The 27,942-nt window shown below is 40.3% G+C and overlaps 1 protein-coding gene across 2 annotated transcripts in view; it reads left to right on the plus strand.

Moving 5' to 3' along the window:
* The window catches only part of ITGA6 (integrin subunit alpha 6), an 84,327-nt gene that overhangs the window by 28,047 nt on the left and 28,338 nt on the right, over nt 1-27,942 (plus strand). For both annotated transcript variants that reach the window (XM_043487653.1, XM_043487654.1), the window contains exons 2-10: nt 11,502-11,626; nt 12,977-13,056; nt 14,726-14,981; nt 16,583-16,714; nt 19,849-20,059; nt 20,755-20,948; nt 21,767-21,855; nt 22,560-22,678; nt 27,795-27,893. In XM_043487653.1, the coding sequence (XP_043343588.1) occupies nt 11,502-11,626; nt 12,977-13,056; nt 14,726-14,981; nt 16,583-16,714; nt 19,849-20,059; nt 20,755-20,948; nt 21,767-21,855; nt 22,560-22,678; nt 27,795-27,893 (1,305 nt within the window). The remainder of the gene's footprint in view (nt 1-11,501; nt 11,627-12,976; nt 13,057-14,725; nt 14,982-16,582; nt 16,715-19,848; nt 20,060-20,754; nt 20,949-21,766; nt 21,856-22,559; nt 22,679-27,794; nt 27,894-27,942) is intronic.

The following is a 27,942-nucleotide window of genomic DNA, read 5'->3' on the forward strand; positions in this document are numbered from 1 at the left end:
TTAAAATGTCCTGCTCTGATAGGCAGAATAATGCCTACAGAGTCTATGTCCTCAACACGCCCCCCCCCCCCAACCTGTGACTGTGTTAAGTGGCAAAGGGGAATTCAAGTTGCAGATGGATTAAAGTCGCTAATCAGCTGATTTAAGATTAGCAAGATTGTTCTGGATTATCCAGGCGGGCCCAGTGTGATCACAGGGATCCTTACAGATGTGGAAGAGGGAGGCAAGAAAGGGATCTGAAGGTGCTTTGCTGCTGACCTCTCAGATGAAAGAAGGAGCTGTGAGCCAAGGAGTACAGGCTACCTTAGAAGCTGGCGGGGCAAGGAAGCACTCATCCTTAATCCTCAGAAAGGAGCTGTCAACACTTTGATTTTTTTTTTTTTTTAAGTCCGATGAGACCCATTCTAGACTCCTGAACTACGGGAACTGTAAGATAAGAAACCTGTTTCAAGCCACTTAAGTTGGTGGTAACTTGTTATAGCAGCCACAGAAAACTAACATACCTCAACTCAAGGTCTTGTTATAGATGGCTGTTGCCCCGAGGTCACTTAGTGGTAATGACTGACCTCTGATACTTGCTTTGCCGTTCAGGGCAGTGGAGAGTGGCTCCAACCACCTGGAGGGGGTTGGGCTGTGGTCATTCTTCAGTGAAAACTTGTGCATCCCCATGCGTCAGCACCTGCTCCAGGAGCTTGGGACAGGTCCCTGGGTCAAAAACAGCAAGATCTGTGCCCTCATGGAGATGCATTCTAGGTGCCTTATGCCCCTGACCTGTGTGAGGGCAGAGACTTTGTGTCCAGACACTCAGCCAGGCAGAGGGTCACTACTACATGGTTGTGAATGGCAGTGACTTGCCTGGAAAAAGACCAGTTTGTTTCCTATTTGACTACTTCTTGGAAGGCTAGAGTTTTAGCCAACATACTTATACTTAGTTTTCAGGTTGTTTGGAAATGATTCTCTAGGACTAATAGTACATGTTGAATACAATAATATTTGGTAGTGCACAGCTCATTGCTGCTGGCTATCAATTCTTGTGAGTGCAGAGTTCTCGCGTAGATTTTTAGATCTCCAAATAACCAGTCATCAAAAAAAGAATAGTTTGTTTTGTGACTTTAATAACATATGTTTTACACTTTGTTTGGAAAGCCTAACAAGGGGGTTAGTCTGATGATTGACTGATTCTCTAGTTGAGACTGATTGACTGATTCCAAAAGAGAAGCAGGCCCTCTCTCCTCTGAAGGAATTTGTTTCAGAGGCACAGTTGACATTAAAACACGGGTAAGACTCAGCACTTCCTGTTCTCTTCACCTGGTGGAGAAGGAAGGAGGGGAGGAAAGAATAAAACTCTAGCAATCTGGGCAGGTTACCAGGTTTGATGATGGTGGCCAGGCGTGATGAGTGGCGTGTGGACATTCCCTGTTTATCGCTGGTCCTTGGCAGAGGAGGGACAGTGCTTCTTTTGGTGGACACCTGGAGATTGAGCCTGGCCAGAAGAAGGGCTCTCCAAAGGCAGGTGGAGCTTTGGTGACCAGACAAGCTGTTCTCGGGTAGCCTGGTCATGTGGAGATTGAATTGACTGTAGGGCCTCTCAGGCCAAAATAAACTCCCTGGTACCTGTGAGACTGTGGCCAAACCCAACCACACAGTTAGACTGTCAGGGATAGCATTATTCAATTCAGGCTGTTGCATCAGTCAGGTTACATTGCTCTCCTTGTATCTGAGGCTGGGAGGACTGTATAATTTGTCTACCAAACTGGGACATTTTTGAAAATAAAACGGGGCCCAGGTCCCCAGATGTGAGTCAAGCGTGTACTGGGGAAACCTGCACCTTGGTCAGCCCAGCCAAGGACAGGAAGCTTTAACCACTCTGTGGACACTCTGACTAAAAATGACTGACTACAATGTGGCCTGTGTGTGGAAGGGCCTAGACCTTTCAGAGGAGGAGAAGGTGTGACCTGGGGGGCCTTTTGTAAGATGCCTGTCCACCGCAGAGAGCTCTCCCACTTGGGGGTTTTAGAGCTGTTTTCTGTGTATCCTTAAATATCAGGCAAAATCTATTTTTTATCCCCAGATTATGCCACCTTATATTTGAGCGCTCATAAAATCGTTCTCTTATGAGAGCTGCCCTCTTGATTACTTTACTTGAGCAACAAAGTTTTGTTTACTGTAAACACAGTAGCCTAAAGGGACCTCAATCAGTTATAATTATGGATGCTGATAGAGGTTAAATTTTTTTTTAATGTTTAAGTAAAATATGTTGATTTCAAAAGGCAAAGAAATTTAGCTCACATTTAGTAATAATTCTCAGGATTTGACACCATAATTGCAAGTCTTGGATGTGGTTATAAACTTGAAAGTGTCCTAGAAATGCTTTGAAAAACTGGGTTAGACATTGCCTTCAGAAAGTAATGTCAAAGCAGCTTTTGGAGTTTGAATACAATTAATTGCTTCATGAAATAAAACTATTAGATGAATGTTAAATAAAATGTTATTCAAAACCTTTGTATAAATGACCAAATGCCAATGGACTGTTTCATCTACATTCATAAAGGCATAAATATACAAATTGATTAAAAAAGGATTTTTTCCCCCCATGCATGGAGTCTTATCAGGCACCCTTGGTATTCGAGGGGTGGCGGTTGTAATAGAGATGGTGTGGTAACAGCTGGGAGAAGGACATTCATCTTCTAACTGCAAGGAATCTAGGCTGGGTGAAAAATCTGATTCCTTCAGATTCCTTCAAAAATGATTGGATTTTGATTTATGGTTTCAGATGGCTGACTAGGTATACAGGTTCCCCTGCAGGCTCCTCAAGGCGCCGTGATGGCTGAGAGATTATTACTAAAGGCAGAAAGCAGATTGGGATCTGACTTATGACTTCACAAGGGAGGGTGCCACACTCAGGAGTGTGTCCTGCAGGGACTGCCCTGTGTCCACCCTGAGACCCCTCAGGTGCAGCAGGGACTGGGAGTGAGGGGTGGATCTGGGGGTGAAGGTCTGAAGGCTGGACCAGGTAACACCTGGTGCCAGGTAACACCTTCATTTCCCATCTCTCTCTTGAGTATAGAATGCTGGCAGTTAACACTGGCAAAACAAAACGAAACAAAACATAGTACTTTTTTTGAGAAGGAAAGGGTGATGGAAATGTTGACAGGTGCATGTTTTACAAAGCTTAAATGATTACCTCTCAGAGATGATAATGGATTCTTGTAGAGGAGGCAGTTTAGGGTATTTGTAAAACAGCTAGGGAAAGCTAGGTTTCCTTAGTGTGAATGCTGGCACCCTAGGAAATCAGCCTTCTTCCTCTGGCATTGGGGCCACTAGTCCCACGTGGCACTAGTGGTAAAGAACCTGCCTGCCAATGCAGGAGACACGTGTTCCATCCCTGGGTTGGGAAGACCCTCTGGAGGAGGGCATGGCAACCCACTCCAGTACCCTTGCCTGGAGAATCCCATGAACAGAGGAGCCTAGCAGGCTACAGTCCATAGGGCTGCCAAGAGTCGGGCACAACTTAAGCGACTTAGCATACCTGTAGCGTTGAAGACAGGTTTTCAGTCATGACAGCAGTTCCGTACTCACTCAGCCTAAGGTGACTCCTCTGTCAGCAGGCCCCACCCAGAACTCCCTTTTAGAATTCCTGATAGAGGTGAGATGGAGCCAAAAATGGACCTTTTTTAGACAAGAGCAGAGCAAGGGAAACAAGGATTATCAGACATGTGATGAGAGCTGGCAGCATAAAGGGAATGCCTGAAGTAAACCAGAAGGAAAATTGGAAGAAAATCCAGAAGCAGAAAGAACAGAGGGGGAAAAACCCTTCTAGGTACAATGTTTAGAATTTTGAGGATATGTTAATCCACAAAATAAGAATGGGGTGTGTTGTTATGTGAAAGGCACAATCCATCAAAGAGCTTTTGGACACTACAAATTTAATTGCTGAAACTTAAAAATTAGAAATACCAGAAAATTAAATCAAATCTCAGAACTGGAAAGAGGGAACGAAAAGGTAAAGATTAATCCGGGAGGTTCAACACCTGACTAGCTAACAGAGGTTCCAGAAAGAATAGAAAATGGAATGAGTGACATGATGGATGCACCATGAGAGTTCTCTGGAACATGATGTCCTAGGTCTCTAGATTGAAAGAAGCCGCACAACTCACAATAAGTAATGGTCCACACACTGGTACTGTTGTTGTGCTGTTCAGAATGCCTGGGATAAAATGCAGAGCCTAAAAGTTTGCCTTTAAGAAATGAAAATAGGACTTAATGTCAGAATTTGCGTTGACAACACTGGATTCTAGAATAAATTAGAGCAGTGATGTCAATTCTGAAGAACATGTTGTCCAACCTATATCCTACACCCAAGCTTTCAGTCAAGAGCAGAGCAAAATAACGTTTCTGAATATGCAGGGACTCAGTTTACCTATCATGTACTATTCTTAGGATGACATTTAAGAAAATAAGAGGAAAACATGAGATCCTAGGTCAAAGGAGACCAGCTTGAGAGGGCTGTGAAAGGAAGGGCTAGGATGACCCTGTATATCAGCCAGAGATGACTCTGACCTTGCTCCTAGAAGAACACTCAGGAGCTCCAAGGGCCCTGAGGAGGACATCTGAGCAAAGACAAGGTCCTGACTTCACCCAAGGTATGATTGGGAGCTTAGAAACCATAGAGGATGGAATGAAAGCAAACAACGGAAGGGGGAAATAAAGGTAATGAGAATGCCAAGAAAAGCAAAAGTCGTAGTCCAAATATCAGGCACACCAAACAACTGATAGAATGTAAGGAAAGCAAGTCTGCTTGACCCTGATGCTAGGAACAATACCCTTGGAGGTCAAGAGCTTTTCTAAAATTTTATTTATATTTTATTTTGGCTGTGCAGGCACTTTGTTGCAGCAGCACGGGCTTCTCTGGTTGTGTGTGTTCTAGGGCATAGGTCCAGTAGTTGTGGAGTCTTATCCACCGGACCACCAGGGACATCCCCAAGAGCTTCTAATAGTGGTGCCTGATAGAGAATAATTTCAACGCTGTTTGGTTCACCACTGAGTAACATTTACCTGGTTATATAAAAGAACAGGTGACCAAACTGTGGTTACAACACAAAATGTAAATGGTAATAGTTCTGATAATAGTGTAAAAATAGGATTTAGAGAAACCAAGGGGAAAGTTGGGGAAGCAGTGCTGATAACATCATATTCCTAACTGGGGAATGGAAAAATTTTTGTCAAATTTGATAAAGGGAAGAGAGTTAAAGTATATTACTTAAAACATAAAGGGTAGCAAATAGAAGAAATAATGTAGTTAGTAAGCATGGGAGGGAAAGTAGCTCGTAGTTTAAGCTCTCTCTTTTTCCTATTGTGGCATCAACAGTTAATTGCCCAAAGCTGATAAGTTGAGAAGTAAACATATCAGCATAATATCTAGAGTTACAGAGTAGTAAATCCAAAATTTTTAAAAAAGGAGTTTGCTCAGAGAGTGGGGTCTTGGGATGAATATGGAATCTGTTGCTCTCTCCTGTAAATTCTTTCATTTTTATTTCTTGCCATTTGTCTTTATAACTGTTAAAAATTAAGGACTGAACTTGAAGATGGGCTAAATGTAGAGGTGACAGTTGAATTATTAATGTCATCTTCTAATTTAAGACTTAATTTGGACAAACTAAGAAAGCTGTATTTTAAGTTAAGCAATAATAGTGTCCTTGTTCTAATGAAGCAATATTTCACATTTCCTGGGACAAAGTTGCATAGCTAGAGACAGAATCTTTAATCCTTGAGGAAATGAATTAGTGCCAAAAACAATGAAGCAAAGCTGCTATTGTCCTTAGAGTTTTAAAAGTACCCCAGTGTTTAGAACTTTTGGTTGCTGTATTAATAGTTGTGCAAAAGTATACCGACTCTATTTGGGAGAGAACTTGACTATAGGAAACAGTAGTAAGGCTTATTTGAAGTTTGAAATAACTTTGTGATTAAAGAACATGATAGGGTCCCGAATCTCTGTGCCAAGACTTTTGATCTAGACTCCAAAGACCTGAATTTATGTCACTGCCACAGTTGTGTAGTTTGACATCGTATTTCACTATTTCAAATTTTATTTCTCATCTTTAAAGATGATGTGGTTTTGCACATTTTGAATTTTGTATCTTATAGGTAGGTTTCCAATATGTTAGAATCCCAAGGCAGTTTTTATGTCAGTACAGCTTGAAAACAGTGGAGGTGATCGTCCACTGGCCCTGTGGAAAGCAATTTGGGAAGTAATTTTTCTTGTTCATTTCGGTGTCTAAAACAATCTAAGTTCAAACTCAGACTCTTGCCCTTTCTTGATTACGGTTTCTCTTTTGACCTGATAAGGGAATAGGTTTCTTGGACCCTGTTCTGTTAGTTTCCACCATTTCCCTTTGAAGGCCATAACTTAGGTCCCTTGATCCCTGTCACTCTGAATGTGAGTTGCTACTGTACTTCTGAATTCTTCTACTCATCCTGGATGGGTCAGTAAGAAGAGCAGCCACTGCTGCTGCTTCTCAAAGGAAAATGAACTGCCTGGCAGCTGCTGCCTAGGTCCTCGGAGTTGCTGTGGGCATCCAGGCAGTGCCCAAACTGCCTGCTGCACACCAAAACCAGCTTCACGGGGGGCAAAAGAGTAGCATTTGAGCAGAAAGTGGATTTGGATGTGGCCCGAGTCTTCCCCCCAGATTCAGGCTGCCGGTCCTAGAGCTGCACGCGTCTTGTTCCTGGAGCTGGCTGATTCCGATTGGCTTAGGCCAGTGCCCAGGTCCCAAAAGACTTAATTAGGAAGTCGATGGGTTGCACCAGGCCAGTGTCACTGACTGGGTACATACAGCTCTGTTTTCATTTCTTTGTCCTTGCCAGGCATAGCCTTAGCGAGTGGGTTGTGATCTTTTGTGATGAAGGCTGGTTCTAAGCAGAAATCAGAACTTGCTTAGTTCCTGAACAAGTGAGGGCAACTTTACCTTGAGGATTAAGACACCTGTCAGTTGTTGACTTTGATGCGGGGGGTTGGGGGGTGGAAAGGGGAGTACCGGCTTCTTCCATCAAAGTGCTTCCTTTCCTTTTCTGTGACTCTGATATTATCTGACTGAGCTCCACCTGCCCGCGCCATTGTTTTCCTGATTTTCCTGTAAGTGTGGGTTTCATGGAATGGGGTACAGTTAGAGCAGGGACCTGGGAGAAAGGACAAGGCAGGGAACACAGGAGGCGATGTGACAGCTAACAGTGTTTTCCAGAGGTACATTTCTCTTGTTTTGTCAAGTTCTCTTTTCCTTCTGTGTTATCCCCCCACCCCAAAATCTTCTATAGGAGCCTGGCATTTATAGCACAGGGGAAATTTTTGTTGCCACAGCTTATATAACCAGCCAGCAAACTGGAGTTGAAGGGCCGGTCTGTCCTGCATGTTGTGTTAGAGGGTCAGGGAAACTGGAAATCTCCAGGTACCCTAGAGGCAGAAGTCCTCCCAGGTAGCTGGAGGGTGTGGTGGGGGGAGGGCGTGACCGGAAAGAGCTGGAGGGAGCGGCTTGATCTGAAGGATTGTCTGTGTAAATGGAACAATATCAGCAGCATTGTCAACAACAGGAAACCCGGAAGCACCTGTGGGGCTAAAGGGTTGGCGGAAGCCAGCCTGCTCGGCAGGTGCGCCTCTGTGGCCCTTTGCACCGGAACGTGGAGCTCCAGAGGCCGGGTTGCCCATCCCCAAACCCCTTCTTGTTACATCGCCGATTCTTATGCCTCCATTAACTCTGGCTCCTTCCCTGCCAGCCTTGGCACGTGCTGTGCCCCTCACCCCCTCACCGGGCCACCTCCCGCTCCTGACATCTCTAGGTGACACTTCCTCGGGGCAGACTGAGTGCCCTCTGGACCAGGCACAGCACTCTGCCCCACCCTGGCATGGCTTCCATCTCCCTGCCATTTAAAGATAATGGATCTGGCTTCCGCAGGGCCAGGGTTGGGTAGGGAGAGGGGGCAATTCTTACTCATCCTAGGAGGCTCTTAAATGTTTGTGGAATGAATAAATGAATGAATGAGCAAGGACAGTCAACAGGAAATAACAAGCCCAATACCCGCCTTTGGGGTAGCTTGCCAGGCTCCTTGGGTGGGGATGAGGAGAGGAAGTGGTCAGAGAAGATACACTGTAATAACCTTGGAACTCCTGGCCTGCTCTTTACTTACCGCCTTCCCTTTGGAGTCATCATCACCTTTATAGGAAATCTCCTCCTGACCTTCGCCCCACCCAGATGCAAAAATGCTCCGCCTTCCCTCACCCTTTCTGCGCTGGTCTTAAATCTGTCAGTAAAGGAAACCAGTCTTGCTTCAGTGTTTCACTTGTGTAGGTTTTGCCCTTCCAGCTAGACTGTCAACACCCGAAAAATCCTGGGTTTTATTTCCTAGGAAGCAATTTAAAGGAATGGAGAAAACATGGCTCCAAAGGGGTTTTTTTTCCTGACTCTCAGCTACCTATGAGACCTTAGAGGCAGAGTACTTAACCTTCTCCCAAAAGCCTCTGTTTGCTCCTCTGCAGAGTTAGAGGGCCGAACACATTTTCCAGTGCTTCCAGTGCCCACATCCTGTGCTTCTGAGCCTAGCAGTTTGCTTATCCCTCCCAGGACCTGGACAAGGTTCCGTCTTCACCCTTGCTGAGTCATTGAACCTGTTCACTCACAGGGTCTAGGCTAGTTCATCTTGCAGCTCTTGGTTGGAACCCCTGGGATCAAGCAAGGATGATGTTAACGAAATAGGTGTGGGATAGCAGCCCTTGGCCTTGCTCTGCCCAGAAGTCCCGCCCAGTCTCTGTTCCAGTTCTGTACCTTGGAGTGTGCTACTTTGTCCTGTAAATGTTGGATGGATTGGAGGTAGAGGCTGCTGGTGCTGCTGTGCAAGGGTCTGGGGGAAGGATGGTGCTCGGGCTCCGTGTTCACATGTGAGCGAGTCTGCCAGTGTTCTGTAGGGTCTGTGTCACTGGCTCTCCCTGGCAGAGTCTGGTACCCCTCTCTATTTTCCCAGTGCATTTTTATTCCATTGTACCCACTGCACTGCATTGGTTTTAAAGGAAAATAAGTTAAATCCTTTATTGGGATCATAGCAACGACAAAAGCAATAAGGCCTGTCGTTGGGCCGGGAGAGAGTGGTGGTGTTATTTGTCTTCGTTTTTGTTATTTGCATCTGAGAGTTAGGAGTTCCTTGAAGGCCAGGATTGGCTTTTCTGTTTTGGGAGTTGGCTGTTGGTTTACATTTGTGTTCCCAGCCGTTTTCCCAGCTCTAGGCTGGTTTCTCTTCTCTGCTGTTTCTGTCTGTCTGGTGTCCAGTGTGTGTCCTTTTCTCTTTGTTTCTTTTCCTTGTCGTCAGTTAGTTAGCCAGACCCCAAAGACTGTAAAACCGATGGTAATTAAAAGACATTAGCAACCCAAAGGCCTAAACAGACATTTCTACAAAGAAAACTTACAGATGGTTAATAAACACATGAAAAGATGCTCAACATTGGTCATTACCAGAGAAATGCAAATCAAAACCACAATGAGCTATCACCTCACACTGGTCAGAATGGCCATCATCAAAAAGTCCACAAACAATAAATGCTGAGAGGGTGTGGAGAAAAGGAAACCTTTCTTGCACTGTTGGTGGGAATGTAAATTGAGACAGCCATTATGGAAGATAGTATGGAGATTCCTTAAAAAACTAGGAATAAAACCACCACATGACCCAGCAATCCCACTCCTAGGCATATACCCTGAGGAAACCAGGGCTGAAAAAGACACATGTATCCCATTGTTCATTGCAGCACTATTTACAATAGCTAGAACATGGAAGCAACCTAGATGTCCATCGACAGATGAATGGATAAAGAAGTTGTGGTACATATACACAATAGTATATTACTCAGCCATAAAAAGGAACACTTTCGAGTCAGTTCTGATGAGGTGGATGAACCTGGAACCTATCATACAGAGTGAAGTGAGTCAGAAAGAGAAAGATAAATATCATATTCTAATGCACATATATGGAATCTAGAAAAATGATTCTGAAGAATTTATTTATAGGGCAGCAATGGAGAAACAGACATAGAGAATAGACTTATGGACATGGGGAAAGGGGAGGAGAGGGTGAGATGTGTGGAAAGAGTAACATGGAAACTTACATCACCATATGTAAAATAGATAGCCAACAGGAATTTGCTGTGTGGCTCAGAAAACTCAAACAGGGGCTCTGTATCAATATAGAGGGGTGGGATGGGGAGGAAGATGGGAGGGAGGTTCAAAAGGGAGGGGATATATGTATAGCTATGGCTGATTCCTGTTGAGGTTTGACAGAAAACAACAAAATTCTGTAAAGCAATTACCCTTCAATTAAAAAAAGAAAAAAGACATTAGCAAAAGAACATATCTGAAAGATAGTGGGTCTTTAAAGATCCTATTGGCTGAGAAGCAGTGAACTTTTAAGGATTGTGGGTTTAGCTTAGGAGCCTCTCTTACTGGAGATGGCAAGAACTCTGAGGTGGGAGGGGAGAGGGAACATTGTGGTGCCTACTGCATAGAAGGTACGCTCAGACCATCCCTGAGTCCTTGGTGGATAGTGATTGGATGATAGAAGAGGAATTTGTCAAGATGACCAAGCGCCAGAAAGTGAGAATTGATGCAGAAAGAGGCTACAAAACAGTAATTCGGTCGAGTTGTGTCTCGGGCAAAGATTTGGTTCCAAATCTATATTGTTACAAGGTAAACTGAGGCATATTAAAAACTTGATGAGTTTATTTGAGCAGAAATCAGTGCAAACCTGGCAGTGTTGAACCAGCAAGAGCAGGGAAAGACACCAAAAGTAAGGACAGTAAGGAAGCAAAGTGAGGAAATGATTCGATTGGCTTACCGTCTGGGTGCCTGTTTGTGATCGGTTGCCCTTGGGTTTGGTTTTGTAACCTTGAGACATTTACAGGCTGAGATTTCAGTTTGCTTCCCTAGGCTGCCATAGCCTTAGACCCACCTCAGTCCAGTGGCCGCCTGGTTTAATCAATTAAACAGTATATAAACTGAAAATCTGGGGGATATTCAAAAATCACCTTTGAACCCTGCACCCCCACCCTAAGAAGACACAGTGTTAGAAACAGATGTGTTATCATTTCAGTTTAGTGTGACCGTTTCTCTCCCCCAGTGAGGGAGTGTTTGTTTTGTCTGAGTTCCTTGTGATGTCCTTGGCTTAGGTGTAGGGGGCAAGCTCTGTGGAAAGTGTCTTCTTAAAACAGCAGATGCGTGCCCAGCAGAGAGCGGCTGATACTGTGAGAGACGGGCGTTATCGTTCACCTGTTTCAACAACCCCTTTTCTTGTGCTTTCCTTGCATCTTTGTCTGTGTCCCAGGGCTCTGCCCGTGTTCTCCCTCACCACCTAAACTGGCGGAGAATTAGGAGACTTTTTGACAGAGAATAACTCCGGTATCTCTTGGCTCTGACTCTGAATGTTAAATGCACATTCAGCTCAAATCTCCAAATTCTCTGTTTCGCCCACAGATTGCTGGTGGGGGCGCCCCGCGCGGTGGCCCTCCCGCTGCAGAAGGCCAACAGAACCGGAGGCTTGTATAGCTGCGACATCACGTCCCGGGGGCCGTGCACGCGAGTTGAGTTTGATAACGACGGTGTGTTCTTCTGCACTTGCTCAGTCTTCCCTTGGCCAATTCAACCTGTATCCCACTTGCCCTTTCCAAGAGGAAGGAAAGAGGGGAAAAAGCATTTATTCTTGGGGAGAAGGCCTCTCTTAGTTGCATGGGCCTTGACTGTTTCTTGCGTGCCCTGAGAACGTTTACTTTTTAAGTCACTTTGCCTGCCGTGTTTTGCTGTCTCCCCAACCCTGGTTTCCAAACTGGTATGGTGTATCAATGTTGCCACCTAGTGATGTGTTGAGGTTCTACAGGAGATGGTTGAAAAATTGTTCAGAAAATTGAACGTGTATCCTGTACTCAGCAGCCAAAAGTTCTCATTTGCTGTTAAAATATTAGGGAGAAAAAGACTGTTAAATATAAGATCTCTCTAAAATGAGAGCTGGACAATATGGATAAATTTTTCCCAACTATCTCAGATGGAGGCTGGTTTTGTATAGACTGTGTGGTGGGCAGCGCAATTAAGTGTCCTGAGAAGCTGCAACCAAACCTAATTTGACATTCTTGGTTGACGCAGATTTGCAGCTTCATGTTTATGTTCTTCTCTAGTTTTTTTTTTAATCTTTTTAGCACAGCTTTTTTTTAACTGATTGGAAAATAATATATGTTAATTGTTAGAAATCTGTAAATGACATTGAACTATAAAGAAAAAAAACCCAAACCCACTGATAATGTAGAGATAATTCCTATTTATTTAATATTTTGGCATTTTTCCTTCTGCTCACCTAAAATTGTTTAATTTTCATGTTTTTGTAATGATTCAAAATTGAAAATCATGCCTGCCTTCTCATTAAGGAAGGCAAAATTTTGGATGTAGGGTTATACAGTAGGCTCAAATTGATACTGAAGAGCACACGAAGAGGTAAAAATAAATAATACCAATTTACTTTTTTTCATCAATAGAAAGATAGAAAGTGGATCTGAGGCTTTGTTTTCCCATCTCCAGTAAAGAAAAGCAAAGTTCATGCTATTATGTAACAAATTTGAGGGTATATAGAGAAGTAACTCCCTTTTTGTTAGTTTGGATGGTCATTTCTGTACTTGGGATTTTGGGTGTCAGACAAGGTGAAGGGCCACCAGGTAGAATTACATATTTTATATAAAGAATTTGGTGAAACATTCATACCAGTAACCACTCACCTGTTTTCTTAAGATGGAAAGTAATTTTTATGGATTGAGTAACTGCACTTACTAAGTAGTTAGACTTGGAGTCAAGGCAGTTTAGAAGCTGTTTCTTACGTTTTTGCTCACTTATTGGTTCATGGCCTGTTGCAGTAGCTTTGAAGTCCTAGCTGTGTGTGTGTGTGACCTATGCTGCTTTCTCCGCAGCTGACCCTTCATCGGAAAGCAAGGAAGATCAGTGGATGGGAGTCACTGTCCAAAGCCAGGGTCCAGGCGGCAAAGTCGTGGTAAGTATAGAGAGATGTGTCCATTCCACACTGAGTGCCTATTGTGTGCTGGTGCTGGGCTTCTAGCAGTGAACAGAACAGACAGCTTCCGCCTGCCTAGAGAGTACATTCTAGAAAACGGACTGCTATACAGCAGGAATTGATGTCAAGAGGAAATCAAACCATTACTTTTTCTGTGATTCCTGATTTACTTTGAAACAGCTCTACAACCTGCTTTTCCTTAGAACGTTTAGATCCAAAAAACTTACTTAAAAACCTTTACTGAATGTCCCTACAACTTTAGGTGGTCTTGAAAAACCAAAGCAAAACCTTCCATGGTTTTTGTCCTAGGAATTATGCAGCTATTATAGATGAGTTACAAAAATATGGGAATGGTCATGCAAAGTAAGGATCAGATCATTTTAAACTTTTTATTTTCTGGGCTACTTCAGATAGAAGTGGTAGCTGAGAAAAAAGGGTTGTTCGATGGAATGTTTTAGGTGGCCTTGGAGGTGCCAGACTGGATCACGATGATCTTTCTGTCTCTTTTAAAATCTGGTTGCTGTAACAAATTTATGTAGAATTTTGAGAAAAATGAGAATTTTACCAAGTATTGAATTTTTACATCTAAAGAGATGCATTATAGGATATTGATTTGGACATTGTAAAGTATTTTCAGTCTGTGTTATATGGAGGGTGGCCATGAATACCCATATGTGAAAATTAGAGTTTATTTTGTCTCTCTGGCAGTATGATTTTTCTCTGCCTTTTTAAAAGACTGCTCTCTGCCTTTTAAAATAAACTTAATCTCAGAGTTTAAAGGATAAGTTAAGATAGGATTGATTATGAGGAAATAGTATGGGTAAAAGGAAAATTCCTTTGTTTTAGCCCAATCCCTGCGAAAACATGTCCATGTTTGTCTCCTCTGGAACATGTTCCTTCTTTTCATGAACATACTGATATAAAGGTTTAATGTAGCTGCTAAAGGCCAATTAAATTGAGAAGATAAAAGAAGGTGTTTCCCATTGTTTATGTGACAGGTAAATTGACAAATACATTGCCTGTGAATTGCAGATTGTTGTTTAAACACTGAGTCGTGTGTGTGCATGTGTGCTAAGTTGCTTCAGTCGTGTGTGACCCTGTGGACTGTAGCCCGCCAGGCTCCTCTGTCCATGGGATTCTCCGGGCAAGAATACTAGAGTGGGTTGCCATGCCCTCCAGGGAATCCTCCTGACCCAGGGGTCAAACCTGCATCTCTTACGTTTCCTGCATAGCAGGCAGGTTCTTTACCACTGGTGCCATCTGGAAAGTCCCACTAAGTCATATCCAACTCTTCTGCGACTGCATGGGCTGTTGCCTGCTAGGCTCCTCTGTCCATGGCATTTCCCAGGCAAGAATACTGGAGTGGGTTACCATTTCCTTCTCCAGGGGATTATAGATTGGCCTTCAGTATTTAGACTGCAACATTATTCTCTGGGTGACGATAAGACAGAAGTCCTGTGCTAGATAGTGATCTCCTTCTTGCAACTTTGGGGAAGATTTGCTGGTTTTCTGACCAGGTCTCAGGATGAGGACACATTTAACATCCCATTTAGAATTAACCTCTTGATTGTTGATAATTTCATTGGTTTGTAATGAAGAACTTCAGGTTTGCCAACACATGTGGGCTACTTTATTCATTTGCTTGCAGACGTGTGCACATCGATATGAAAAAAGACAACATGTTAATACGAAGCAGGAATCCCGAGACATCTTTGGAAGGTGCTACGTCCTAAGTCAGAATCTCAGGATTGAAGATGATATGGATGGAGGAGACTGGAGTTTTTGTGATGGCAGATTGAGAGGTCATGAAAAATTTGGTTCTTGCCAGCAAGGTGTAGCAGCTACTTTTACTAAAGACTTCCATTACATTGCGTTTGGAGCCCCAGGCACTTATAACTGGAAAGGTATGTTGTGTATTTATAGAAATGGAGATTAGAATGACTACATAATTTCTGCCTATGCACCATGATTTAGTATGTTTTAAATTAAAACAATGTATTATAAGGCATTTTTATATTATAGAAGTAGAGTAGGATTATTAAAATATCTTAATTCTGATTTTTAAAAACAATCATCAAAATGTATGTTCTGTTTTTCCCTCTGCCAGCAATTTACATTCATATAACTATTTAACTTCCTTTTGTAAAAATATAGTTAGCATTAGTTTTTGCTGTTTTGTATTTGCTTGTGTCATGAAACTGAAAGTTTTAATTTTAACATGGGGATCTGAAAACTGAGAATTGAGTGGTGATGTATACAAATAATATTGTATTGATACAGACATTTCTTTAGTCATGTATTACTCGGGCTATGTTTTGCTACTAAAGCAGGGTAGTTAGAAAGACAGATGAGAAATTAGGAAATTTTGAGATGATTGCAGATAACTGGTGGAAAGCTTGTTGAATGGTATTGTTTAAATAATCTCGAGATATAGGTGAAGGGCGACATCACATTTTTGCCTAGAGGAACATGGTCAGTGCCCCTGTAATAAAAGTTCAACTTCTGACAAAATTAAGCAGGTATAGAAAACCACTCTATTATGAAGGACAATTTACCTGATTCTAATTCATAGTGAAGAGAATTACATCTGATTCAGAAATAAGATTTTTTGGGGAGAAATTTATTATGATAAATCCTATGTTCTAATATTTTTTATAGTCAGAAAAATCTTAGGAACATTTTCCATTGTTCATTCAAAAATTTCTGAGTTTTAATTTGTGTTAGGAATGGTCCTTGAATACCTTCCTGGGTGTGTCATTCATAGCAACCTTTGGGAATGATTTTCTTAGACTACCCACCCTTAGCTGAAGCTTCCACATGGCAGTATTTGTTGGGTTATCTTGATCTAATGACACACTGAATTTAGAAAGAGTTTTATTTTAGCAAGAGATGCCATACATAGTAAAACAAAATAAAAACACCCACCAATTACGTATGTTTTAGTTTATGGGAAATACATCTTGCCTGCTTTGTAAATGCTGACTTAAAATGTTACCACTTAAAAAAGTCATATAGTGGACTTACTATGTGAGATCTTCTCTTTTCAATGGTTAGGTCTGAAAATTTTTTGAAGATTTAAAAATCTCTGGTTAAAAATTATTGGAAGAAAATATCAAAATACTAATCTCGCTTTCACGAAATTGATTTAGGATTATAGAAAATGTAAAATATATCAGGTTCATATAATTAAAAAGTTTTCTGTAGGTTTAGTTAATTAAACATTCCATTTTCCATCTATAATTTCATTTTCATGGCATTATAAAGATAATTCATGAAAACACGTGGGCATTTTTTTTATTGCTAAAACAATTTTGTTTGATGTAAAAACCTACACGAACAGGATTTTTTAACTTTAATAACCTCAAAAGTCATCTTCTGCCTTTTGTTCCTCCAAACTTTTCTTTCTGAACTTAATGATAATATCAGGAATGTTTATTAGGACCATCTATTTTATTTTGTTTCATCTTCATTTTTTTTTTTCTTTTTTACCATTTCATTCTTTTAGGGATTGTTCGCGTAGAGCAAAAGAATAACACTTTTTTTGACATGAACATCTTTGAAGATGGGCCTTATGAAGTTGGTGGAGAGACTGACCATGACGAAAGTCTAGTTCCTGTTCCTGCTAACAGTTACTTAGGTAGGAACGAGAGTAGATGACACGCCTACTTCTTCAGATGCCTCTGTGCAACAGTGCTGTCGTGGGACCCTGGACTGTGAGGCTGAGAAAAGGCCAGATTGGAGCTGGGGGCTGTGGCTTCATTTACTGGAATTTAAAGCTTGGTGATCCCTGAGGTAGTCTGACTGATACTTGGGGTATCTGACCTGAGCTGCCTCAAAGCAGGAGGAAACCTACCGTCTCCTAAAATCTTCTGTCCTCCTGCCTGGAGGTCTGTTTCCTGAGCTAATGTCCACTTCTGTAACCCACACCAGGCGGTCCACGCAGCCGTGACACAATGCATGGATGTAAGCAAGAGGCTGAGTTGTCTTCCCTCTCCCTTCAGTGCCTCTTTTTGGAGAGATACTCTTGAAGAGCTGCATTTATGAAGTTACTCTTAAGTGGCAGGTCAAGACCTCCAGATCCATCCCCTGTGACTGCCCTTCTCCAAGGGCTGGCCTTGCTTCTGGATTGTCACAAGGTCCCTGGCGGGTGGCATGGGGCCTTTCCAGCCGAGCCAGAGCCGCACTGCTAAAGCAGCTCCGAGGACACCCAGATTGTGGTCTAAGTGCCAATTCCTTAACTCCTGACGCTTGCTTGCGTTACTAATGGGTGTCCTAAATTATTCATGTGCATTATGGTAATTACACAAAGGCTTTTAAACGCTTTAATTCTTGGTATGAGTTGACATAAAGAATAATTACTGTGTAATTCTCGGAAAAAAATGTAAAAAATCTACTAAATCTAAATAGTATCCTATTCTTTTTAAAAAATAGAGGAGTACCATATGCTGGAGATCTTACTAGAACAATGGAAGGTTAAAAAGGGGAAAAAAATGGGTGTAGATCTAAAAATAATTCTAAACAAGGTATTAGTAAACATATTCTTTAAAAATTATTCTAATTATATAGATATGTATGAACAATACTGTTAATTAAAAAAAACTTTTCAGAAACTCCCCCAACCCTAAATTAAAATCTTGGTGTGAAGACATAGAACGGAGAAAACTTATACTTAGCACTTGTTAAGCACCTACCGTATACTATAAATCACACTATTACTTACTACTTTATAGGTCTTATTTGTTCTTTCCAACTATATTATAAAATAAGTATTATTTTCCTTTTGCTGATGGGGGGAAAAATTCCTGTGACTGAGGGAAATGAATTTCCTAGTCCAAGGTCACACAGTTAATAATCCCCCAGCCAAGGGAAGAAATGCTCATGAAAATGATTGGGACAGGGTGGGAAGCAGCTGGGTATGTGAATGCTGTCAGTGGCTTTGCAGGACAGGAGGGGAACACAGGGCTGAGTGGTTTGCAGTCTCAATTATTAAATAGGATTTTTCCAGGGTAAAATTCTTTTCAAGGTAAATATTAATACTATCAATAAACCAATATTTTATTTGAATAAATTTTAACAGGCAACCTCTTCAAATGAGTTACTTAGGGATTAGTTTAAGCCATTTCAATTTAATGGCTCTGGTCAAGAAGCCAACACTTTGGTTTGTAAGATAGATGCCTATGGATTTTATCTTAGTGTCTACTGGAACATTTGAAACTACTAAACTTTTTTTATTAAACACATTTGCCACTTTCAGAATGGATTTCCTCAAAAGCGGATACTGGGTTGGGGTGGAGAGAATTAGTGTCATGTTTCTACTGTTACATTTTGGCTGTCTGTGCATCTGTCATTTCAAAAAAATCAGCAGGTTTTAGGAGGAAAATGATCTGCATGAGGTTTGGACCTGGCAAAGAGGGTGGCTTGCCGGATGCAGCAGTGGCCTCATCATTGCAAGCACGGCAGTAGCCGGTGTGCCTCTTACCAAGCATAATTGCTTTTTCTTCAATCTCTTCCGTCCCGTGCATGTGTACAGGCCTGCTGTTTTTGACCAGCGTTTCCTATACAGATCCCGATCAGTTTGTTTATAAAACACAGCCTCCCAGGGAGCAGCCTGACACATCCCCTGATGTGATGATGAATAGCTACCTAGGTTTGTGACCTCTGAGATGACAAATAAATGGTCTTGGTCATGGTCATTTAAGAATTTTTTTTTTTTATCCATACAGAGCATAAATCTTTTTATTTTCTATTTCATTTCAAGTGAAGCACACCCAAAAAGCATGCCACGGTTGAGGCTCTGCAGCCAGGGTGGCTTCCAGAGCTGGATTCAACTGTGTCTCCTTTCTAAACTTGTAGCTCATCCTATTTTTCAACTCGCTTCACAATTTGAGAACTGCAACAGTAGTGGTGATGCTTTTCATAAATAAAACCCAATTAAAAGGGTGAGTTTATAGTATTCTGCATCTGCCTCGTCTTTACATAGGAAGATTTGCTTTATTTGGACAATTTTGATGTGTGGACATTTGTGTCTGCTTGCTATTTAACTTCAGTATTGGTAATCTGACATCCTACCTGATGCTTTATAATGAGGTTTCTAATGTTTTTCTGCCCTCTGAACAAGTGTGTAATTGATACAGATGACAACTTGCTCACCTCTATTGTTTACGCCAGGTTCTCAAATCTCATGAGTCATGGTTTTGTTTGCATGTTTGTGTCTGAGAACTAAGTTGGCCCTAAGGAGTAGAATGCTGGCTGTGGTATATTAATGTTGTTAGCATTCTTTTACTGCCTGATGACCAAGGAGATTGATGAATATAGAAGTTACTAATCACTGCATTATAGCAAAACCCATAGGCACTCAATTATGCTAGTCAGGTTGCATCTTGGTGTACAGGATGTAACTTTCCCTTGATAATTTAGTATCTAGCTGGATCTCCTTTTACAGCAGTTTCAGTATTGGAATGGAGTTTGAACTGATTCTTAAGTAGCATGTATGCTTCATGATTGAAGTTACAAAAGTGCTAACTAACTAGCACAGGTACTTTTCTTTAAATGTCTTAATATATTTAATGTACACCTGTAGAAAACAGGGAAATACCTACTATTTTGTGCTTGAGTCAGATCTCCTGGTTCTGTAACTCTTATCAGAGATATGATAGCTGTTGGGGAGGGTCAGAGGGAGAGTGGTGGGAAATGAAAGGTAGTGATGAAGTAACCAGTGTTAGATACCTCCTGAAAAACAGAGTTGATAAGTACCATGTTTTGTTTTTCTAGGCTTTTCTTTGGACTCAGGGAAAGGTATTGTTTCCAAAGATGACATCACTTTTGTATCTGGTGCTCCTAGAGCCAATCACAGTGGAGCTGTGGTTTTGCTTAAAAGAGACCTGAAGTCTGCACACCTCCTCCCTGAGCACATATTTGATGGGGAAGGGCTGGCTTCTTCATTTGGCTATGACGTGGCAGTGGTGGACCTCAACAAAGATGGGTAAGAGCCTCTGAGGTTATTTTACATTTGCAAAGAACTCATTGCTGCTCTGGCTTTTATAGGTCTGGAGAAGAAATACCCTTCCAGGTTAGTTGATGGAAAGAATATTTCTGCTGCCAAATTTTTACCATCCCATCAGTCTTCCTCACTTATATTTTGGTAGCAGACATTGATTACCATCCCTAGGATGTAGGATTACATTTTCAGTCTTCAGTTTTTACTCTGTCCTAGGATCATGGGTCCATGAGAATTAAAATTTAACTAAAAAAAAATGACACCTATGTGGTTCTGTTTTGTGGTTTCTTAAGGGGATATTGGAGCAGCCAGAATGTCCTGTTGAAAGTAGGGATTGGTGACAAAGTTGATACAAAGGTCTCTGGTTGGTGGTCCAATCTGGGTCTTTGGTAGAAGGTTGAAGGTGGAAGTGAGTGGAATCTTTACTGGGACTTTCTCTGCACTATAGATGTAACTTGGAAACTGGCTTCAAGTTCTTACAGTTGATGTTTTCCTTTGGGTGTTATTAGAGACTACCTAGTTTAAAAAAAAAACTAGGGAGATGAGATATAAATTCCAGATTTGAGGTCCTTTTTATCATATCTCTTTGTGTCCTTAGTACCTGTTCATGTGGGATTCTCCCTAAGCTTGCTGATATTTTGGCCAGTGGTTAACAAGTCTTCCCCTCATTATGTTTTCAGGTGGCAAGATATAGTTATTGGAGCCCCACAGTATTTTGATAGAAGTGGAGAAGTTGGAGGTGCAGCGTATGTCTACATTAACCAGCAAGGCAGATGGAATAATGTCAAGCCGATTCGTCTTAATGGAACCAAAGATTCTATGTTTGGCATTGCAGTCAAAAATATTGGTGATATTAATCAAGATGGCTACCCAGGTAGACAATAGATTGTGAAATGGTCATGATTTATGGATTATGTGATTGTCTAAAATAGTGAGTGCTCATGACATATTTTATTTTATTTTTTCCTGGGAGTATTTGCATTTTATTTTTTTTTTAATTTTTATTATTTTTATTTTTTTCCCAATTATTTTTATTAGTTGGAGGCTAATTACTTTACAATATTATAGTGGTTTTTTGCCACACATTGACATGAATCAGCCATGGATTTACATGTGTTCCCCATCCCGATCCCCCCTCCCACCTCCCTCCCCATCCCATCCCTCTGGGTCTTCCTAGTGCACCAGCCTTGAGCACTTGTCTCATGCATCCAGCCTGGGCTGGTGATCTGTTTCACACTTGATGATATACATGTTTCGATGCTGTTCTCTCAGATCATCCCACCCTCGCCTTCTGCCATATAGTCCAAAAGTCTGTTCTATACATCTGTGTCTCTTTCTTTCTTGCATATAGGGTTATCGTTACCATCTTTCTAAATTCCATATATATGCATTAGTATACTGTATTGGTGTTTTTCTTTCTGGCTTACTTCACTCTGTAAAGTTTTATCCATCTCATTAGAACTGATTCAAATATATTCTTTTTAATGACTGAGTAATATTCCATTGTGTATATGTACCACAGCTTTCTTATCCATTCGTCTGCTGATGGGCATCTAGGTTGCTTCCATGTCCTGGCTATTATAAACAGTGCTGCTATGAACATTGGGGTACACTTGTCATGACGTATTTTAAAATATTGTATTGGAATGCTTTTAAAATGTGACGTTTGTTAAAATGTGGTGTTGTTAACAGATATTGCAGTTGGAGCACCCTATGATGGTAAGGGGAAGGTTTTTATCTATCATGGATCTGCGAATGGAATAAATACCAAACCAACACAGGTAACCAGATAACTTGGATTTCTGCAGTTAAGGTCTCAATAATTTTCTTTCCAATGGATTGTTTAGGTTTATGTGAATTTTCACACTAATCATATGTTACTTACAAGTCTACAGTAGTATGAACTTTGGTTTTATAAAAAATTATTAGAAAATAACTTGTAAATAGATTTAAATGCAATAAGCTGCTTGTTTTAAATTGTAAAATTTCTTTGGTAAATTAAGAATCAAACTAAGCTAAAGGAAAAGATTCTTCTACTCTGACAGCATAAAGAAGTGGAATGTCATACATTTCCTTTAGTAGCATATTAAGAAGGGATGAAACTGGACAAACATAAGAGATGATTGTAATTGCATAGAGAATTCAGATACCAAAATCTAAAAATTGCTTTAGAGGAAAATAAGACATTTGGAGGGCAGGAAGAGAAGTTTGGTTTGAAATACACTGATTGACTTAATATAGTACATAGGGTTATCAAAGCTTCTCTTCTGTCTTTTGAGATACAACATAAATCAGGTAACTTTTATGAAAATAAAATGCATGAAATGTTTGATCATGTGTATACTTATTTATAATTCAGTTGTGATTTAATATAATTTGTAAGTAAACTCTTTAACTTCAGTTCAAAAGAGATTTATCTTCAAAGCATAAGTAAAAGCCTTATTTTAGTAGCCGGGTGTCCATTCTGATGCCCTGTTCCTTTCAGGTTCTTGAGGGTAAATCACCTTTTTTTGGATATTCAATTGCTGGAAACATGGACCTTGATAGAAACTCCTACCCTGATGTTGCTGTTGGTTCCCTCTCAGATTCGGTAACTATTTTCAGGTATGTAATCTCTTGCTTTAAGCTTGTTTGGTAAATCTACTTACACTAGAGTTTTGTTTTGTTTTTGTTTTTTTTTACCTTTTGAATTGAAATTTGTAACAACTGTACTTTAAAGGTGAAGTCTTGTATGAGTTTTGAATTTTTTTTTTCTCTTGAGAGTAGTACAACGATGTAATAAAAACCTATTTTGTAAAGTCTTGGTGTAATTTTGAACTAATTTTTTTAAAAAGGTCAGAACTGGTGGAAATTTTTTACCTTTACATTTATAAAAACTGAAACAAAGAATTTGACCGTGTAAAGAATTTAAAGAAGGAAATGAATGTACTGTATTTTACCATCCATTAAGAAACTCCAAAATTTTGGTTTATATCCTTCTAGGTTTTTTTGTGTGAATAAACATGTATGTTTAACAGAATTGAGATTGTAGTGTACATATAGTTTTGTAACCTACTTTTGCTGGTTTGTAATGAATAGTGGCCTTTTTCTGTGAGTGAGTATGATGCATAGTGGGTTATTTCCCTGTCGTTGAGTACTTTTCTGAAATGAAGTTAATGGTTGTCTGAGACATCACATGGGTCATGTGTTTATTTAACAACTTTTGGGTTGTTTATTTGGGGTCATAGTTTATTTAACAACTGCTATACTGTCATTGGACAGTTAGGTTGCTTTCCAGGTTTGGTGGTTTGCTTCCTAGATACACAGAGCTGGTAAGCATCCTTACTTTTCTTCGCGTCCTAGATTATTTCCTTACGATAACGTCCTAAAAGTGAGTTGCGAAGTTGAAGGGCATGTGTGTTTTAGTACTCGTGATTCCTTCAACCACAATGATCTCCAGAAAGGCTGCAGCGGTTTGCCCATCAGCTGTGTCTCAGTGGCCTTATCCCAACAATTCCATCACTGCTGGAAATTGCCAGGAAAAATTGTGCAAAACATTTTTTTTAATTTAAAAAGTAGCACATTCTTTTTTTGTTTTTTTTTTAAAAAGGTTAATACAGAATTGCAGTGAAGTGCAAGTTTTCCAATGTTCTTTCTTTCCATCAAACAACTTTTAATAGTTTTGGGTCTCTCTCCACTTCTAGGGTGTCATCAAACAGCCATACTATAACTGCTGTCCTCTATTCTCATTTGTAAAAATTAGCCTCTTCCATTTTCTCTCCTTGTTAATACAGATATATCAATCTTATTCTTTTTAAAAGCTCAATGTTTTTCCATAATACGCATTTAATGAGTCCTTGGTTGATGGAATTTTTAGATAGTCTGTGACTTTTAGCTATTATAAACTGTGTTAGATAGTGTAATGTATATATATATATATATATATCTCCATGTAATGGATTTTTTTAAAGAAAAATTCCTAGAAATAGAATTGCTGGGATCAAGGTTAGCACATTTTTTTATTCATCATGTGCATGTGTATGTGTACTCAGTCAGTCTCCGGCTCCAACCACATGGACTGCAGCCTGCCAGGCTCCCCTGTCCATGGGATTTCCAAGGCAAGAATACTGGAGTGAGTAGTCATTTCCTTCTCCAGGGGATTTTCCTGACCCAGGGATTGAACCTCCATCTCATGCATTGGCAGCTAGATGGATTCTTTACCACTGAGCCACCTGGGAAACCCTTGTTCATACATATACCCACAGAAAAGTTGTAGCAATTTATGCTCACAGCAGCAACCTACCAGAGGGCCCATTTTCTCACACCTTTACTGACACCCAACAGAATGAATCTATTTAATTTTTGCCACTGTGGTGTGATCTCATCTTTTGATTGAATTTGCAATTCTTTGATCATTGGTGAAAATGAACCATTTGGGTTTTGTTTGTTTTTTAAAAAAACTATTTTGCTTTATAGTCATTTTTATCTAAAGAATCCCGTCAAAGAAATGGGCAGCGAGGTACAGCGAAACCCTAAATGAAAAATAATCTGTATGTCATGTGTACACTTGGTACCGTCATTGCTCTGTATTCTTCTGGAAGGATGCCAAGCACAGATGTAGCCTCTATATCTAAAATAGTATCCTAACCAAAACCCCTGGTGATAATAAAATGACACCAGGATACTTTTGAAGAGAATACTACTTAAAAAAAGACAGAATATACTGTGCATTTATATATGTGCATTTTATGTGAAAGCTAAGAACCAGAAGAGACTTTACAGATGGCAAAAGTGGGAGACGTGAAAGTGTGAAGAAAAATGTATCTGGAATATTAGGCCAAAGGAAGAAGTTTTAAAAAAAGTTTGAATGAATGTCTGTTACTGCCTTTATATGCCTGTTTCTCTCTGTTCATGTGTTAGGTATTAACCTTAAAATAGTCAACATTTTTTTAAAGGTAGAAGAGTATAGTATAACATTCGATTACTTTAGCAGTTTCCATCCAAAAGCAATTTGAACTTCAAGTTCTAGTTTGAGATACATACCTCTGGTGTCAAGAAGACTTGAATTCCTGTAACAAAATTTGGTTCCCAAGACTTTCCCAGGAGATAACTTGTCTTTAGCCAGTTAAATATTTGTATCTGTATGTAATTGATATTTTAATACCCTTAATTTCCTGTCCCCATAAGTAGGTTGACTGTGAATCCTGTATATATGTTCCTTCTTTCCTCATCGATAGTATGAAAATGAATTTCAAAAGCCTTGGCTAATAAGATAACTTTCCTATTTCACAAATAAGAAGAACAGAAGCCCAGGACTTGCTTGTCCTTTTGAGCCTGGATCCTGTGAGAGCAGGGCATGGTACCTAAATCTTCCCAATGTCAGTCTCCACTAAATCATGCTAGTACTATACTTAATGAGTAAATGCCAACTAAACACAAGACAACTGAGCAATAATAATTTGCTTTATGTGTTAAAAGGCATTTTTATGATTCCATATATAATATGCTCTGAAAATTGTGTATATTGTGTGTTTAAAAACAGCATTTAGGCAGAAGTGTGTGTTAAAATATTTATTTTGAAGTGTATACAGCACCAAAGCCTTAATACTATTATATGTAAAGCACTCTAGCGTCTGTAGCAACTGGTATTAAAACATTTATGAACTTTTTGTCTTCTAAATATGCTCTCAAAACTTTAGAAACATACCTACAGGCATACCTCATTTTATTGCACTTTGTTTTACTGTACTTCACAGATACTGTGGGATTTTTTTTTGTTTTGTTTTGTTTTTAAAAATTGAAGGCTTGTGGCAAGGTGTCATTTTCCCAACATGTGTTTACTTCATGTATCTCTGTCACATTTTGGTAGTTCTTGTAACATTTTTCATTTATTATTATTATAAGTTTTTCATTTATTATTACTTAATTATGGTGATCTTGGATATTACTGCTGTGAATTCCTGAAGGCCCAGATGCTGATTAGCATTTTTTTAAGCAATAAAGTATTTTTTAATTAAGGCAGGTACACTGTGTTTTAGACATAATTCCATTGCAACTTAATAGACTACAGTATAGTGTAAACATAACTTTTATGCACTAGGAAACCAAAAAATTCAAGTGACTCCTTTATTGCAATCTTTGCTTTATTGCTGTGGTCTGCACCCAAACCTGCAGTGTCTCCAATGTAAAATAACAATAGAAAGATAAACAATTAAGATAAAGGGAAATGAAAAAAACGTGAGCATCATTTGCCCTTTTATTGGCTCCTGCCTTCCCCATGAAGGTGCTCACTCTCTGTCTGGCCTACAGATAGATTGATCCCAGATGTTCAGACTAGCTCTTTGGAATTTGGAATGCACTTTGCTGTGGAACACTGTTCTCCAGGATGGCTGGGTTTACCACAAACCCACCGAAGTCGGTGTGACTGAATCCCTGTGGGAATGGAACCATAGGAGCCACTCTGAGTTCAGGTGGGGAGAGACAGAGGCGAGAGTGCACCGTCTGCCCAGCCCTTTCGCCCCAACCACCACAGCCGTGCATTTCTGTGCCAGTGGTGCAGGGGTCAAGCCATAGGCCCTTGGTGACCCCTTTGGCTGTGGCGGGTAGGAAGAACATATAAGGGAGAAGGATGATGTTTTTACATGGTGAGAAGGGCTAAAGGTGTAGGATTCCATTTCCTGTGTGTCCGTGAGGTTGGGTTAAGGCAGAGATAGGAAAGGATAAAGGCTTCCAGGCTTTGCTTATAGAGATATTGTGGGGGTAGAAAAGTTGTGGTCAGTCCTGGCAAGCACCTGAGGTTGGAGATAGGAGAGTCCGAGGGAAGGTAGGAAGCTCAGATACTGTAAAATGGGGACTTGCCTAGATTACTAAAATTCACATATGTGTAGAAATCCTGCTAGTGAGCACCCCAGGTGTTAGATGTATGTTGGTATAACCTTTTTGGAGCTTTTTTGGGGGGAGGGTGGGCAAGATTACCCAGAATTAAAAATGCATATATTGTTTGACTCAAAAATTCTGCTTAAGAATTTATCCTACAGATAAACAGATGTATGAACTTAGGACACATACATGTACACAGATGTATAGGCAAGGATGTTTGTCAGCTGAAAGCCTTACAAAATTCTAAATGTCCACTGATTAAGGGACTGGTTGAATAAATGATGTTCCATTGGTAGATGCAATACCACCAGCTGTGAGAAATAACTAGATTTGTGTGTATAGAGATATGAGAAGACCTCTGAAATGTGAATGACAAAGAGCAACATGCAGACCAGTAAGCATGAAACACTCCCACTTTAAAAGAAATGCTTGTTTTAAATTTAATTTTAAATAGTATTTTTAATTGAACCAGACTGATATATCTGGAAGGACATGCAGAGCTCCTTGAGAGTTTGGGTGGGGATGAGACATATTCACCTGGAAACTACGGAACTTTTTACATATTGCCCATATTGGTCTTTCAGTTTAAAAACTCCATTAACATTAAAATTATTAATATAAAACAATTTATAATTTTGAATGTGTCATGTTTAAACATTTTTATAAATATCACGTCATCATGTTTTAAATTATGTCTGTTAACAGCTGTTTTCTTTAGCAACAAGGGAGCAGGAGTAACATTGGGAAACAGAGTTTTTCCTGTGGTTTTTAAGATGCAGCATCCGAGGATGCCTGTGTAGTATGTGAGTTCATCTCACATCCAGATAGCAAAAGGCTGAGCTTGTCTTCTCTTTGTCTTCAGATCCCGGCCTGTGATTAATATTCAGCAAACCATCACAGTAACACCTAACAGAATTGATCTCCGTCAGAAAACGCTCTGTGGGGCGCCTAGTGGGATATGGTGAGCATTTGCACCGTGTCCACTCTTCCCCCACTGTTTGATATCTCTG

The sequence above is a fragment of the Cervus canadensis genome, chromosome 15, assembly GCF_019320065.1.
Source record: "Cervus canadensis isolate Bull #8, Minnesota chromosome 15, ASM1932006v1, whole genome shotgun sequence".
Taxonomy (NCBI): Eukaryota; Metazoa; Chordata; class Mammalia; order Artiodactyla; family Cervidae; genus Cervus; species Cervus canadensis.